This window comes from Strongylocentrotus purpuratus, unplaced genomic scaffold (assembly GCF_000002235.5).
Source record: "Strongylocentrotus purpuratus isolate Spur 01 unplaced genomic scaffold, Spur_5.0 spur5_scaffold_4, whole genome shotgun sequence".
In the NCBI taxonomy this organism is placed as follows: Eukaryota; Metazoa; Echinodermata; class Echinoidea; order Camarodonta; family Strongylocentrotidae; genus Strongylocentrotus; species Strongylocentrotus purpuratus.
Window position 1 is genome coordinate 12,289,030 of NW_022145610.1, and position 16,203 is coordinate 12,305,232.

The 16,203-nt window shown below is 36.6% G+C and overlaps 1 protein-coding gene across 3 annotated transcripts in view; it reads left to right on the forward strand.

The window, feature by feature from the left end:
- Positions 1-16,203, forward strand: part of LOC115929146 (pre-mRNA-splicing factor SYF1-like) — a 42,622-nt gene that overhangs the window by 10,604 nt on the left and 15,815 nt on the right. For all 3 annotated transcript variants that reach the window (XM_030997474.1, XM_030997475.1, XM_030997476.1), the window contains 3 exons: positions 1,657-1,741; positions 2,623-2,774; positions 4,602-4,721. In XM_030997474.1, coding sequence (XP_030853334.1) covers positions 1,657-1,741; positions 2,623-2,774; positions 4,602-4,721 — 357 coding nt within the window. The remainder of the gene's footprint in view (positions 1-1,656; positions 1,742-2,622; positions 2,775-4,601; positions 4,722-16,203) is intronic.

The following is a 16,203-nucleotide window of genomic DNA, read 5'->3' on the forward strand; positions in this document are numbered from 1 at the left end:
ACAATAACTCCTTACTCTTGATTTCAAATTTTTAGGTCGTACGTAAAGTTTTTATTTTTTTCCTCGTTAGTAAAATAGGCTCTGCTTGTGAGTTCAAGCCCCTTGCAAGGAACTTAAGTTTTTTAGCAAGGCACTATAATGCACTATAAATCTATCTTAACTATACCATGCACATGGGAGGTAAAAGGGAACTTGGTAGGATGCAGAAAGATACTGTGAATGAAATTGTTACATGCCCTCATGATGACCCTCAGGGAGTGGAGAGAGTGCACATATTGTGTGCATTCAATATAGTACATTATGTGTACAAAGATACATGTAGTATAATTATGTAAAGTGCTTTAAAATGTCTGTATTAAAGAGAAGGTTGAGTTCTGGGAAAGGTGATAAAATCAATTTGGGGACCTTTTTCATTCTTTTTATGTTACTGAAGAAGAGTATCGTAAAAAAATATATCCCCCAAAAGGACAGCTCTTCAAATGCACTCATATTTAAAATATAACAAGTAACAGCTATTAAGTGTCGGACCAAACTTTCATGCCACATGTTTGTTTTCTCTAATATACACATTAAAAGTGCACATGACTTTTTGCACAACCACACGGAATCTACCAATGCCACTCAGGGAGTGGAAAATGTGCATACATTGTGTCTTTGGGGGTAAGCCTGAATCCGAACTTGTTTTCAATAGCAAATGCTAAATTTCTAACCAAAGAAGCTACTAAGCAGCTGGTTCATGCCCTGGTTATATCTCGCATAGATTTTTGCAATAGTTTACTTTATTCTCTTCCTGATGTTCACACCAATAAATTACAAAGAATCCAAAACTCAGCAGCCAGGCTAATCACTAGAACTAAACGCAGAGAACATATAACGCCCATACTTAACAATTGCACTGGCTGCCAGTTAAATCCCGTATTAATTATAAGATCCTTTTACTGACATATCAATGCCTAAACCGTACAGCCCCGTCTTACCTCCAAGATCTCATTCTACAATATACCCCTACAAGAAACTTAAGATCAAATAGTAAATCCCTCCTAGTAGCTCAAAGCACTCAAACAAAATATTATGGCACTCGCTCCTTCAGGAATTCTTCGGCCGAATTGTGGAACAGCTTGCCTGATGCTGTCAAACAGGCAAGCACAACAGAATCATTTAAAACTCTGTTGAAGACCCATCTTTTTGTAAATTGTTAATTTTGTTCCAGCTGTTTAGTGACTTCTTTGGTTATAGTATCATGAACATATTTAATATTTAATTTAATTTTCATCTAATTTTCATGTTTTTTCATGTTTAAATTTATATTACCTGAATTTACAATATATTTCATGTAAGCTATGTAGGAATTGTGTATCATTATTGTTGTTTGTAATTAATTATTTCCATGTATCAGGCATAAATGTTTATTTCTATTCCGCCCCTTTCCTTCATTTCTAAGCGCATAGGGACTTTCTTTGTGTGAGTGATATGCGCTATACAAATAACGTTCATTATTATTATTATTATTATTATGACAAATTTGCTCTCTATAACAATTATTGTAACTTGTGATTGAAATCAAGTTTTATGAAACAGGGCCCAGAACTGTACTTTATCTTTAAAGACTATAAAATTCAAATAATTAAACTTTTTTTTTTTTGGTTGAATTTGAAGGTGTTTGATGCCTATGCTCAGTTTGAGGAGAGTATGCTGAAAGCAAAGATGGAAACCTCCGCGGAGTCTGGTTCAACAGAAGATGGTAAGCTTGATTAGTCGAGTGGTTTAAGCACTTCAAAGGTCATGGTTTGATCCCTGACACGGCACTAATGTCCTTTGGCAAGGCATTAATCTACATTTGCCGCTCAATACCCAAGAGAGAAATGGGAACCGTGGTAGGATGGTGAAAGCATGTGTTAGTAATTTCCTATGCCCTCACGGTGACCATATGGTAGGGATACTCCCCAGGGAGTAGAGATGGTGCTCATTGTGGGTGAATGAAACCGATGACAGGGTTATAATATCTGTGAAGCGCTTAGAGACGGTTTTCTGTATTAAGCGCTTTATAAGTCTAGATTATTATTATTATTTTGTGCTAGTCCAGTCGACATGGAAGAAAAAGTGCCTTTATACCGTTGAAACTTCATCCTTGTAGAGAAGTGTCTCTGAGCAATAGCATGGTTTTTGGAAACAGAACATTTTGTCCTCTCATCCAGTTAGTTTTAATTTATCTGGATTAATTACAAGTCCTTCAATTACTTGTAAACTTACAAACTCCTATCTCTTTAGATAGAGCTGCAAATGATTTGAATCGATCGCACTGTATATGTTTATTGGTTTTAACAATAAATTAATTATGATAGTTATTTAGCTTTTTATTGATAGTATTCGTATAGGGTTTTCCCAGAAAGAATGATGTATTTTATCTTTATATTGTGAAGAATTGTAATTAGACAACATTTATAACAAATTTGTATATTATGGTATTTGATGAGAATGTTTAGTGTTATTTTTAAATGTTGTATAAACATATGCCATTTAGCTTATCGCTGCAAAATGTGTTATCTCATAAACCATTTCTTAAATGAAATTGAACTGATTCTAATAAGAAGATTTTTTTTTTCTTCGTTTCTATCTGTCTAGATGACATCGACATAGAGCTGAGACTGGAACGGTTTGAAGACCTGATGGACAGACGCCCTCTGTTGTTGAATAGTGTCCTATTGAGGCAGAATCCCCACAATGTCCATGAGTGGCACAAGAGGGCTAAACTCTTTGAGGGGAAGCCTAAAGAAGTAAGTTGAATGCACAATTCATTTAGATAATATTAATACTACTACTACTACCAAAGATCTCTGTGTATAAGACGCAACTGTGCATAAGCCGCACCCTTTTTTTTTGGGGGGGGGGCCAACTCCGTAGACAGCAGGCCAGGTCCGTGTTCAAAAACCCACGCGGCGAAGGACCTTTATTTTACTGCGAGGTGCAGTTGAAGGCGCAGATTTGTGCTTGTGAACTTGTCACATATAATAATAAAAATGTTGTTTTAAAACTAAAGATGACAGACAAATTTTCCTCTAAGTCCAAACAGAAATCTGGCCATACAGGTAGTGTTGTTCTAGTTTCAGAGTTGTGAGTCAACACACTTGTATGACTGACACTGACACTTAAAAAAAAAAAAAAAAAAAAATATTAAAAACATTATACCTGTGTATAAGATGCACCCCTGTCTTTCAAATTTTTTTCGGCGGGGAAAAAAGTGTGTCTTATACACGGAGATTTACGGTACTACTACTAGAGAGAGAGAGAGAGAAGGAGAAAGAGAGAGGGGGAGGGAAAGAGAGAGAAAGAAAGAAAGAAAGAAAGAGAGAGGTCACTAGGACTTGGGTTGCAATTGAGTTATAGAGTAACATGTAGATATAGGGTTCAACTCTCTGTCAAAGATACAAATTTGATTAGTTTTAGACCTAGACTAATTGTCGCTGGAGCTTCTGTTAGGTAATGAACACTTTCAGGGAGGGTGTTCAGACAGTGCCTCACATTTTTTATGCCTCCGTTACGAAGTAGCCGGAGGCATTATGTTTTTTGGTTGTCCGTCCGTCCGTACGTCCCGTTCTTGTGATCGCGTTATCTGAAGAACCGATTGATGGATTCCTGCCAAACTTTGGTCATGTATGTATCTGGCAGAGCCGATGAACTGATTAGATTTTGGGGTCACGAGGTCAAAGGTCAAAGGTCACAGGACTCATTATGTAGGCAAAAACAGCTCGTGATCGCGTTATCTGAAGAACTGATTGATGGATTCCTGCCAAACTTAGGTCATGTATGTTACTTGCAGAGCCGATGAACTGATTAGATTTTGGGGTCTTGGTCAAGGTCAAAGGTCATGCGGCTCATTATGTATGCAAAAAATAGCTTGTGATCGCATTATCATTAGAACCGATTGATGGATTCCTGCCAAACTTTGGTCATGTATGTATCTTGCAGAGCCGATGAACTGATTAGATTTTGGGGTCACGAGGTCAAAGGTCAAAGGTCACAGGGCTCATTATGTATGCAAAAACAGCTCGTGATCGCGTTATCTCAAGAACCGATAGATGGATTCCTGCCAAACTTAGGTCATGTATGTTACTTTCAGAGCCGATGAACTGATTAGATTTTGGGGTCTTGGTCAAGGTCAAAGGTCATGTGGCTCATTATGTATGCAAAAAATAGCTTGTGATCGCATTATCATTAGAACATATTGATGGATTCCTGCCAAACTTAGATCATGGATGTATCTTGCAGAGCCAATGAACTGAGTAGATTCTTGGGTCATGAGGTCAAAGGTCAAATGTCATGGGCTCATTATGTATGCAAAAATAGCTTGTGAACGCATTCTCATTAGAACTGACAGATGGATTACTATTTAACTCAGGACAACTGAGTACATTTTAGGGTCAAGAGGTCAAAGATCAAAGGGTCATATATGTATATGAGAAATTGCTTTTTGGTTTGTAAACTTGCTCTATGACGGAGGCATCATTTTCGACTGCGCGCAGTCGAAGTTCCATCTAGTTTTCTTCATTTCATCATCTACATGTACATTTACATGCATGTCTTTGTCCTCTCTTGTGCACCAGGTCATTAACACCTACACAGAGGCTGTTCAGACGGTGACCCCTCAGCTAGCGACAGGGAAGCTCCACACGCTGTGGGTGGAGTTTGCCAAGTTCTACGAGAAGCATAGCCAGATCATGGAGGTGAGATGGATTCAAACACTATATGCCTCTCTTATGACCAGTCTGTGACTGGATGATTGGGAGAAAATTCCAAATGGATTACTGTAAAACCAGATCCTTTAATGTAAATGAATTTTCAAGTTGTCCCGGTTTGCGCAAAATTAATTCTGCAAAATATATGAATTACGACACACTGATATTTTTGCACTTTATGGAAGATTCTTTTTTGTGAAAATAGCTTTAGTTAAAAAATTTTAAAAACTTGTTAGAAAATGTTACATATTCCTGATCAAATTTCAGAACACTCATATAAATACAGGTAGTAAACTGGAGATATATATATTCAGGCAAAATATTTTCCAAATACTGGTCATACTTACATGTATATTAAGTGGACTGAAAATATTTGGAGTATATGTGTATTTGGAGAAATTATTTATGCTTTTGTGAGCATATGGGCTGCTTTGTGGGTGTACTTTGCAGGTGTTGTGTTGTGTAAAGTGTATGATGTGGTGCGTGTGTGTGTGTGTGTAGGTGTTATATGTGTGTGTTTTGGTGTGATGTGGGTGTGTGTTGAGGGTGGTGCGTAGGAAAACGCCAGCAACCTTCGACCACTCCATAGAAAACTACATGTACCTCAAACCGCGGACGTACCTGCAATGGGGGACCGTCCACTGTTGCGATACCGGTTCCGCCGTATCAAATTAAAGAAGTAGGGGGTGTTTGAATATTAGATGTCACAGCGTGTAGGCAACATCGACTGGATCAGTCCGATGTGTATCGCAAAATGTCACAGCGCCCCCTTTTGACTGCGCGGGAGAGGCGCTTGCTACCTGGATCATCCCATAGGAGGTACGTCCGCGGTTTGATGTAGTTTTCTATAGAGTAGTCCGCGGTTGCTGGTGATTACCTACGCACACACACACAAGTACTAAACTTGGTCCACGGTTGACGCCATTTCCCTGTAGTTGTGTGTTTGTGATTTGTGCGTGTGTGATAAACGATGTTTTGTGTGGGTGTGATGCGTGGATGTGGGCGTTGGTGTGATATGTGTTTGTGTGTGTGGGTGTCACATGTGGCCCAACACGAAGAGAAAGGTGTTGTTATTGGAAATAATAATAATAATAATAATAATAATAATAATCTTTTAAAGTCGACTCCAAATTTTATTAAACCAAAAAAATGGAAATTCTTTTTGCCCAATCGATCGTGAGCCCGGCAGCCACTGAGCAGCGCCAGATCGTCGTTGCTCTATCCCTAATATTGCTGAATGCCAAACAAGGTAGCAGCGACTCCCGTCTTTTAACCTCTTTTGGTATGACGCGGCTGGGGTTTGAACCCACGACCTCCCGGTTGTGAGGCAGACGCTCTACTGACTGAGCCAAAATACCTCTGCATGGCCAGTTAATCCTCTACTGTTTAAACAAAAATTCATATCAATTTGGTCATCATTTGGTTATCTCATTTCTTGATACAAATCCTGTAGTAATTAGCATAATTCATATTGAAGATTAGTGTTTCTTGATATTTATTAAGAATCAAAGACTGGTGTAGATGTACATGTACTCTAAATGATGCAGTCAGACTAATATATCCATGGGACAAAATACCAGTGTATGTGTCTTCATCTTCCTGGGCTAGGTGGCTGGGCAGGTAGACAGACTTACCTGCAAAACTTTGCTAAATACATGAACCAAAGTTGCACCAATGTACATTTTACACCTACAGTTCATGTACATCTAGTGATAAAGAACTTACCGGTAGTGTGACTGTAAGTTTTGTACAAAAATTGAAGAAAAAACCAAAGTGTATGTGCAATCATGCATGAATTTGATCCTTTACCACTTCCCTCAATATGTGAAAAGAAAATTGTATTAAACTCTGAATGATAAAATGGTTTAAGAACAGAGGCAAATTTTCCTCTTTTTTTTTCTTAAGTAGGAACACAAAAACTGTCAAATCTGTACATCCTGGAGTAGCACTCATTACGGTTATAACTTATAATTATAAACATCTCACAACTTTCTTCAATTCAGAAGAGTTGTAGAAACTTGCATATCAGTACATTACAAGGTGATCAAATCTTTTTACTCAGTCATTTACCATTTTACCACACACTATACATTTTATTGTAGAAGTACAAATCAATTAAAAGACAGTGAATGCTATTGACTGGTTGTTGCACAATTTATGTAAAAGAATAATGAGCTTGACCTAAAAATACATTTTAAAAATTCCATTTCATTAAATCATCATCCAGTTTGTAATCATTTTGGTACTAGGAGGATGCGGAAAAGAAAAATATTTTAATGTCATGACCCAGTGTCTCTGGTAGTAAAGTTCAGAAGTAAATAAAGACATGCATTTATCAGAGCTGCCAACTAGTACGGATTTTCCGTAATTGGTATGGAAATTAACGATCAGTAATGTTGTCTCAAATTACGGATTTAAAAAAAATAAAAAATAAAAAAGTATATATATATATATATATATATATATATATTTATATTTAATTTTAAATATCGTAGCGAGTGCTGTGAAGTATGGCGGCCAACCAACACACACAGAAAAAGACAGAAAAGGATCAAGTATTCTCTAATAGGAGCCATTTTTCATGGAAAACTGTGTTGTGATGACCTGAAAATCAATATTTAACAACTTTGTGTGAGGAAAATTTCAGATAATCATACGCCCATGCGTCCGCGCAGTGTTGGCGTGCCGTTTTTTAGATTCCTAGCGCTGCATACAGTGTAGAAAATTACTGATTTTGAGCCTTGTGATTACTAATTTTCTGTTCTGGAGTTTGGTAGCTCTGATTTATACTCAAAGATTTACTCAAACATTTACACAAAGTAGCAATATGATACAAAAGGATTTTCTCTTAATTGCTTTAATGCATTTTGATATTGGATACTGTAATGTAGAGAGTTAAGAATTGTAAAAGCTCTTTTGGAATGAAAAGAAGGAAAATGAGGTGAAGTCAATAAATTTCCCCAAATACTAATCATTATTATCTATGTAAGGCTTCCAAGTGGTTCAATAAATCAGTGTATTCAATATCTTTGGCGCAGTACCCGGATGACTGACTAATATTGTTCTCATATTGCTCAGTCATCCGGGGAAATTCAACTATTGATATCGATGTCACACAAAAACAAAGCCATATTTATTGAGGTCAATTTTTTTTTAATTACACTGGTCAGACTAATATAGATACATGTAATAATAATCATATTGCATGGCTTTGTTTACCTGTGATTCAAGAATATATTGCTCTCACTGAGAGACAATATTGGACTCGTCTTTGACTTGTTCAATATTGTCATACAATGTAGCTCAAGCAATATATTCTTGTATCACACTCAAGGCTATCCAATATTATATAGATATCAAACAGTCATGCATTATTTCATTACTTTTTTGATATTTTATTTTGCATGGGAGAGAAATAGCACTATTAGTTTCAACCAATTTTCTTTAAAATGTTGGTAAAAAATTAATAGATTTGTTTTAGAATAATTAACAGTATGATGCACAGTGATAAATGATTCATAATCCAATCCAAATATATATATATTTGATATTTGATACTGGAATAGAGGGAAGTAAAGGTCTTCATTTAAAATTAAGACAAACTTATAGAACTTTGCTTTCAATAGTCAATAATGCAATGTACATGTACATTATTGCATGATTTGAATATACCATCTGATATTTGAAACTGCAATTATTGGAGTTAAATTTCTTTGAATTTTGCTTCTAGTTAAAATGTTCGGCACATGAATGTTTGAATTCATTACCACCTTCTGATATTTGATAATGCAAAGGTGAAAAGTAAGTTCACAAAAGCTGTCATGGAAATAAAATGATATGAAAATTAAAAAATGCCCTCAAATATTGATCATTTTAAATGCTTCATTATACATACAGTACATTTGTAAGGCACGGTTTCAATATATGCCTTTTAATATTTGATACTGTAATCTAGAAAAATTCGCTCTTTTGATATATATTTCTAAAAGCTGGTGTGAATTTAACGAAATTCAGACGGAGCAATGTAAAGATCAATATTATTACATCTTTGGATATTTGAAATTGAAATTTTAGTAAGGGAAGTATTCTTTATGACCTTTCATTATAAGCTGGGGTTGAAATCTGGGTCAAATAAATCATTTACTTAATATGACGTGACACATGGATGAAATTACTTTTGACACTAGGCAGACAAGATGCAAAAAAAGATAATATAGGTTCTTTCTATGATGTTCAATCTGAATATGGACATGAATAGGTTATCTGATCTACCGATGCAAACAGTGCGTGTTGGGCAAGGTTTTAATTGCTTGGCTGTGATTGTGGAGCAGGTTTCACAAGATGATCCTAATACTGGCCACAACCCTTTCGATAACGTTCATTAACAAATATACCGAATTAGATACGAAACTGAGATTGGTGTTGAATGTGCACCTATCTAATCAATTACTTGACATATTCTTTTTTATTTCAAACATGTGTAAAACCATAACCTCTGGGTCTGGGAGCCAAAGAGTTGGACTCATTTTATAAACTTTAGTATTTAAAGATAAAGACCAGTTATGGTCATGCGTTTGCATTGTGAAAGAAACGTTGTGGAATCGATCAGAAAAGGTTGATCATCTAGCATATACATGTAAGTATTGGTGTGTACTGCAATGTTCTGGAATCATCAAAATGATAAGAAATTTGGCCCAGTCTTATTGAAGTTACAAGCACTGTACACAGAAAGATGTATATGGGATTACGCGATACGTGCGCGATATATATCTATCAGGTCCAAATAGATAAAATAATTTACCAAATATATCAATTAGTACTCTGTTTCTCGGCAAAATTTGTATCATCACGTATTAGTCAAAACATATTCTTTCACATGATTGGTAATAAGAGCTTGCATTTCATATTTTGAGAGGGGGGCATTTCCAAATCTGATCTTTACCTTTAAAAATTGTTTTTGATTCAATTAATGAAAATACTTTTTCATGGTACATGTAACAAGCTTCGTAGTTTATTAAATCATTTAGAAATGTATGAGGAAAGGCATTGTCCTTTTAGCAAAAAGTACAAAAAACAAACAATTTAAATATTAGATGGTTTATTAAAACCACTTCCAGCCCTCAAAGGATTTAATGCATCATGTAACTTTAGTAAGATCTCTATAATATCTAGGGCTACTGTTGGCACTGATTTTTATTGTTGACATGTACATGTACATGTATCTAGGGATGTCATAATGTATGAACAACTTTCCCGAGATTGACATAGTGTTGGCGTACATGTACCTGTGTCAACAATACTTTCTGTCTGTCTGGGGCCGATAGAATGCACCATTCAATCCCTTAATTAATGTGTGATTGAAAAACACAAATACAAAGCTGTCAAAGAATTTAATGCATCAAGTAACTTTAGTAAGATCTCTGTAATATCTATAGGGCTATTGTTGGCACTAATATTCTCTGTTATGTCAATCCACTACCAGTAGGGCTGTCAAAATATATGTACAACTTTCCCGAGATTGACATAGTGTTGGCGTCCATGTTAACATGTACCTGTGTTAACAATACTTTCTGGTTTTCTGGGGCCGATAGAATGCATCATTCAATCTCTATATTAATGGGTGATTGCATAACACCAATACAAAGAGAGATACTGGTGCATATATCTAAAAGCCTGTCAAAACCGCTCTATGCTCCTGAATAAAACTATGTTTTGTAGTTACACGTATTGTTCATTTTGTTTGTTTGTATAAAATACGAGCTACAGACTGATTATTGGCCATGGAACTGAACTCAAAGTTGGTTTGAAATGGTTCCACAGAATTCTGATTGAGCCCGCACTTTCTGAAAAAGGATCTAAAGTCCTTCAATCTCCACCAGTATACCAACGTATTCCCGAACCAATCTACAAGGTATACAATCTCCATGGAATACACCACCGGCAGTCGATGGCAGGAGGTCAGGTCATCCAAGTAAGAAAATTCAATGTACATTTGGAGGATGGCGATGAGCGCAAAAGCTAAGAGATTCGTGCCGTAAATCAACCCCAGCGTGCGCAGGATCTGACGATTCTCGTCCCGACGCGCTCTCATGAGGGCAGCGGATTTCTTAGAGATGGCGTTGAAGATGACGACGTAACATATCCCGGTTGCGAAGGTGACCAGGAAGTTGATGGCTACCACGAGGATGAACATCCCAGGATGTTCATCCTTGAGAGTAACAAAGCTGGTGCCTAGTCCAACTGCAAGGATCCACAGGATGAGGCTGGTTGCTAGGCAACGGGGCGTGGTGATGATGCCATTGACGCCAAACGGGTCTATAGAGATGGTGATGAGCTGGTAAGCAGCTACCAAGAGGATGCTAATGTTGGACATAGAGCTGGAGATGCATATACTCCAGTTGTAGAAGCAAGATTCAATTTCGAGCTGGAAGACAATGTGGATGAAAGAGGTAAAGAATTTTAAAATTAGGCATGAACTCTCCTCTGCCACTAAAGTGTACAATATTGACATGATTCTGAAACAAAATCCTGGATTTAGATCATGCTGCAATGATAATTATAAACCTTTAGGTCAGTCAGGAACCCCATGACTTTTACAAGCTGATCGCCTGTCTGATTATCAAGATATTGATGATTGGAAATCGAAACCAAATTTTGCCTTTGCCAAATGGTTTTCATAACACTACAGTCTATTGGGGAAAACGAGTATTGTAAAACGAGTATTGTAAAAACGGGTCACTCAAAGATTTTTACTCTTTGAGGCACTTCCTGATCATTTTGAAGCACAATTTTTTTGAGGGCTTCAAATCAATATTACAGCATATCACAGACACTGATAACATGTAGTGCCATGCTTCTCAGATTTAACATTGCGCCTTTAAGCTACATACATGTACATGTCTGCCGTTGGAACAACAAGCTTCACAGACATACCAATTTAGAAATTGAAATGTTGGACACACAGTTAAGATTCTTGGGCTGAATTAGGCACCTACATTGTGGAACAGATTAGACAAAAAAAGAATCAAAAAAATTCACTTGTCAGGACACACACACATTACAAAATGACGGTATCCAATTCTGTATTTTGGAAAGCTTGAACTTAAAGTCATATAAAACATTTTGTTTGAGATGTATTTAAGTGATTGTTTTGAAATGTCAATGTAATTTTTAAACTGGAGTTACATTAGAGGTACTGTACAACTGATCTTATGCCAGGCAGAAGAGTGAAAATGGATACGTGACTCACGGATATATTTCTAGAAGTCTTTAGTTTAGATATGTTATCTTTAATTGACTTCATCAATTTCTATACTCACAATTCAGTCTGCACGTTGACAAAGTGATAGCTTTGCTTCTGTCTTATTTCATCACATTTCAATCAAAGCCAAGGAAATGTAAACTTAAAGCTAATCTTGAAATCTGGTATGGGAATCATATTTTTAGAGAAAGTTGCTATGATTTATTCTGGATTGTTCATCCTGCAGTAGATTGGTTGTTTGACCCAGTGAAATAAAAACAAACGCACAACTGGGCATCATCTTTGATAAAAACCACAGCTCCCATTTACACATACATGTAATGACCTGTGTTAAGCACATGGTGTCGGGCCTACATGTATTACCCAGATTTCCCTATCTTTCTATGCTCATTACTCCCCCACTATACATTTTCTACCAAAATTGTTTGGCGCTTGTGATTTATTTGTAATCGTGAACATTTAGTGTATTAAAGTTTGGTTGGATTCTGTGAGAATCGATTTTCTACATTTTCCAGAACTCAAGTTTATCTTTTAACCAGAATTTATTTTGCGACCTTTGCCAGACACATGACTGACTACTGCATACCACCCCAGGGGAGTGTTTCACAAAGACTAAGATCAAACTTTAATTTGGACTTAACTATGGCAGGCCGTTCATTTCACTGTTTACTCTCGCCATTTACTGGCATTGGTCTCTCAAGGGACGTACAAATCGTGGTCCGAAAATCTACAGAATTTACATTTTTTGATACCGTAGTCCATTATTGAAGAAAAAAATATCTAATTCTAAAGATCATAATTGAGAGGCCAATGGTGAGAGCAACCAGTGGCAAGAATGGCCTGCCGTACGTAGTTAAGTCCAACTTAAAGTCGATCTTAGTCTTTGAGAAACACTCCCCAGGAATAGCATTCCATTTACCTTGTTATGTAGGGTTGATGAATACAGAATATCCGACACAGGGTAGGTGAGGGTCCCCAGCAGATCGGCAGCGAGCAGGTTAATGGGAAAAATGTACTGCTGTCTGTGAAGTTTCCGATGGCAAATGATAGGGACGAGAGTGGCAATCTTGAGGATGAGCGTAAATGCAAGAATGCATTGGCGAAACCTATGTAAGACGACAAAGTCCAGCACGTCGCATGGCGGTGTGGTGGTGTTCATGGTGACCGCAGGTGCTGAAGTGTCTTCCATGGTGGTTCCTTGGTGGCTGACACTTTCTTCAGCAAAATACTTTTGTCATTGGAGTATGGATTAAAAAAATAAATAACTCATTGTTAGAACTTCCAGAGCAAAAACTTTCCAAATTTTCTGGCCTGCCCTCCACAAAGCATTTTAGTTTGAAACTCTCTTCATGAAAAAGGCAGTTAAAGTTGAAACTGTTGTAGACTCATCAGTAGATACATATTTTGTTATGCATGACAGCAAAGCCAGTCTTGCACAATTACCTTAACATTTTGCACATGTGATGGATACATGATAGAAATAAAAAGTTAGTTTCATGCATTTATGGAACATGTTGTATCTCAATTTTTCTAAAATTGACAATTAAGTCCTTATTCCACAGAGCGCTTCAGTTACTTAAGTTCAGACTCATAAATGTTGAGGACAACTGAAAACTGCTTGATTTTTTAGAAGAACTTGATACATCAAAATGCTTCCAAACCTGTGAAAATAAAGTCTTTCCTGACTAGGCACTAGGCATTATAATACATGTACACTGTAGATACACCTTGCCATATCCAAATTCTTTCATGGGTGATATCGAAGGCGTTTTCTTCTTCAAAGCACTGCTCTCATCTTTTTCTATGATTGGCAATTAAGTCCTTGTGTCACAGAGCACTACACTTTAAGTTCAGGCTTATAGTTGTCAAAGATAAATTAAAACTGCATGATTTTTTTAGAAGAACTTGATATATCAAAATGCTTCCAAATCTGTGAAAATGAAGTCTTTCCTGACTGGGTAGTAGATATCTCACCGGAGTTTAGAGTTGCACCTTGCAGCTAGTATCCTAATTCTTCCATAAGCGATAATGAAGGTCTCTCTTCTCTCCTACAAAGCATAGCTCTTGCTGAGTTTCGAACAATAAACAGAGAATAGAAACAAAATGCATGATAGCGTCATTGGTAGAACCTAGAAACCTGAAAGACAGGGTCGTGTCACTTTTCTAATTATGAGCATAATGTATCATATCTATTACCTTGGCAACCTCATGGTCAAATAATTGTCGCCAGTTGTTGAAATAGGGGCCTCTGCATTACCAGATAATTGAATGATATTGTGTGCGGTGCTCTGTCAATCAACTTGCATATTGGAAACCTGTCGGCAAACATTGCATGCGCTTTTGAAAAGCGAACTAGTTAGCGAGTCATGAAGTTCATTACTGGGATGTAATCGATATGAGCTCTCTATTATTGATTTTAAAACTAGGGTTGTCATTTGCCATGGATTTTTGTTAGATGTCATATTCCGAATGTAGATATTAATTGCATGTTGCTTGCCTTTAATGTGTATAAATAGGGCTAGGGCAATCATGGCGTGCCTTTAGAGAGGGGGGGGGAGATATCTTGTACATGTATACATAAAGACAGATGGGCAATCTTTAGATTCTAGTACCCAACCCCTCCCCCTCCCCATATAAACATACACAGAAATTGAAAGTTAATAATGAAGGATTGACGAATGTACAAGTAAACCCGTGTTCTAACTGGTATGAATTTATTTTAATAGCATATATATATATATATATATATATAAACATGAAAGTTTTTACTGGTATTCAGGAAAATACAAAAATAAATGAAAGAAAAAGAAATGCTGCTTTATGAAATGCAAAACTAGTCACGGTGTGAATAATTTAGAACTTTTGTCGTTGAAATATACATGGTAATCGAAGATTTAATGTAGCACTAGATGGCACAAGGACATACTTATTAAGATGTATATTTAACCGGCTCTCTGTATAAGCTTCATAAAACAAGAATGATAAAAAAAAAAGGTTAATTAAAATGTGGACAAAAATGAAGAACAAGAATTTTTCATTAATTTGTGTGAAGTAGTACATCAGAAAAGTGTGTGATAGGAATATCAAAATGTCAAATCAGCTAGCTCACACAGCTGTCTGATGTGTATGTAAGGCCAAATAAAAAAAAAACATGTTTAGCGTCCTGCTTTTTCGAAAAATAGGAAGGAGGAGGCCCTTTTTTTTCTTCAAAATGGCCGCTCGGTACATTTTCCCTGATTTTAAAATCAGAAATAGATCCATTTTAGCAGTGTTTTTCATGTTTTTTTCTTTAAAAAAAGTATTTAATTTTTTTTTCAAAAATAGGAGGCGGCCCCCAAAAAGGAAGGGGACGCTAAACATGTATATTTTTTTCAATGGCCTAATAAAGGAAAACCTTTTTTGGGGGGAGGGAGGATTTCTAAACAATTGTGACTGGACTGTTAACCCGCAGTAGTGCAGTTTTCTAAAGGTCTAATCAATCAGGCCTAATGAATCAGCTTATCCAAATCAAATTGGCATCAATTATTTGTAGTTCCTACTCTTTCGTTATTAAAAAAATATATATCATTAAGATGAATGGTGTGAATGAAAATTACCAAAAACAACAACAAGAAATTGCAAATTTATACATGGAAATAGTGATGATAACTTTCAGTCTGTGTTGCCAATATAGAGTCTTGAATGACCATTTCTGATTAAATGGCTCTTATTGTAACATAAACAGACTCAAATTTTCCAGTGACTTTTGCTCTATCTGCTCATGTACCTGTTGTGTGTTTGATGTAGTGTGAATGGCTGAATGTGATGTGAATGAACATGGTGTGCTTTTAAAGTGTGGTGTGAATGAACAGGGTGTAATGTGACTGGGCTGGATGTGGTGTGAATGGATATGATGTGGTACATGTTGGTGTGGTGTGACTGGACAGAGTGTGGTGTGACTGGACTGGATGCAGTGTGAATGAAATAGCTGTGATTTAAATGGTCATGGTCATGTGGTGTGAATGGACATGATGTGCTACGTGCTGTGTGACTGAACAGGGTGTAGTGTGAATGGAATGTTGTGATTTGAATGGCCAGGGTCATGTGGTGTGAAAAGACAAGGCGTGGTATGAATGGACAGAGTGCAGTTTAGATGACCAGAAATAACTCTGCTATGAATGCTTGCAGGCTAAGGTTATCTTTGAGAAGGGGACCAAGGTTGAATACATA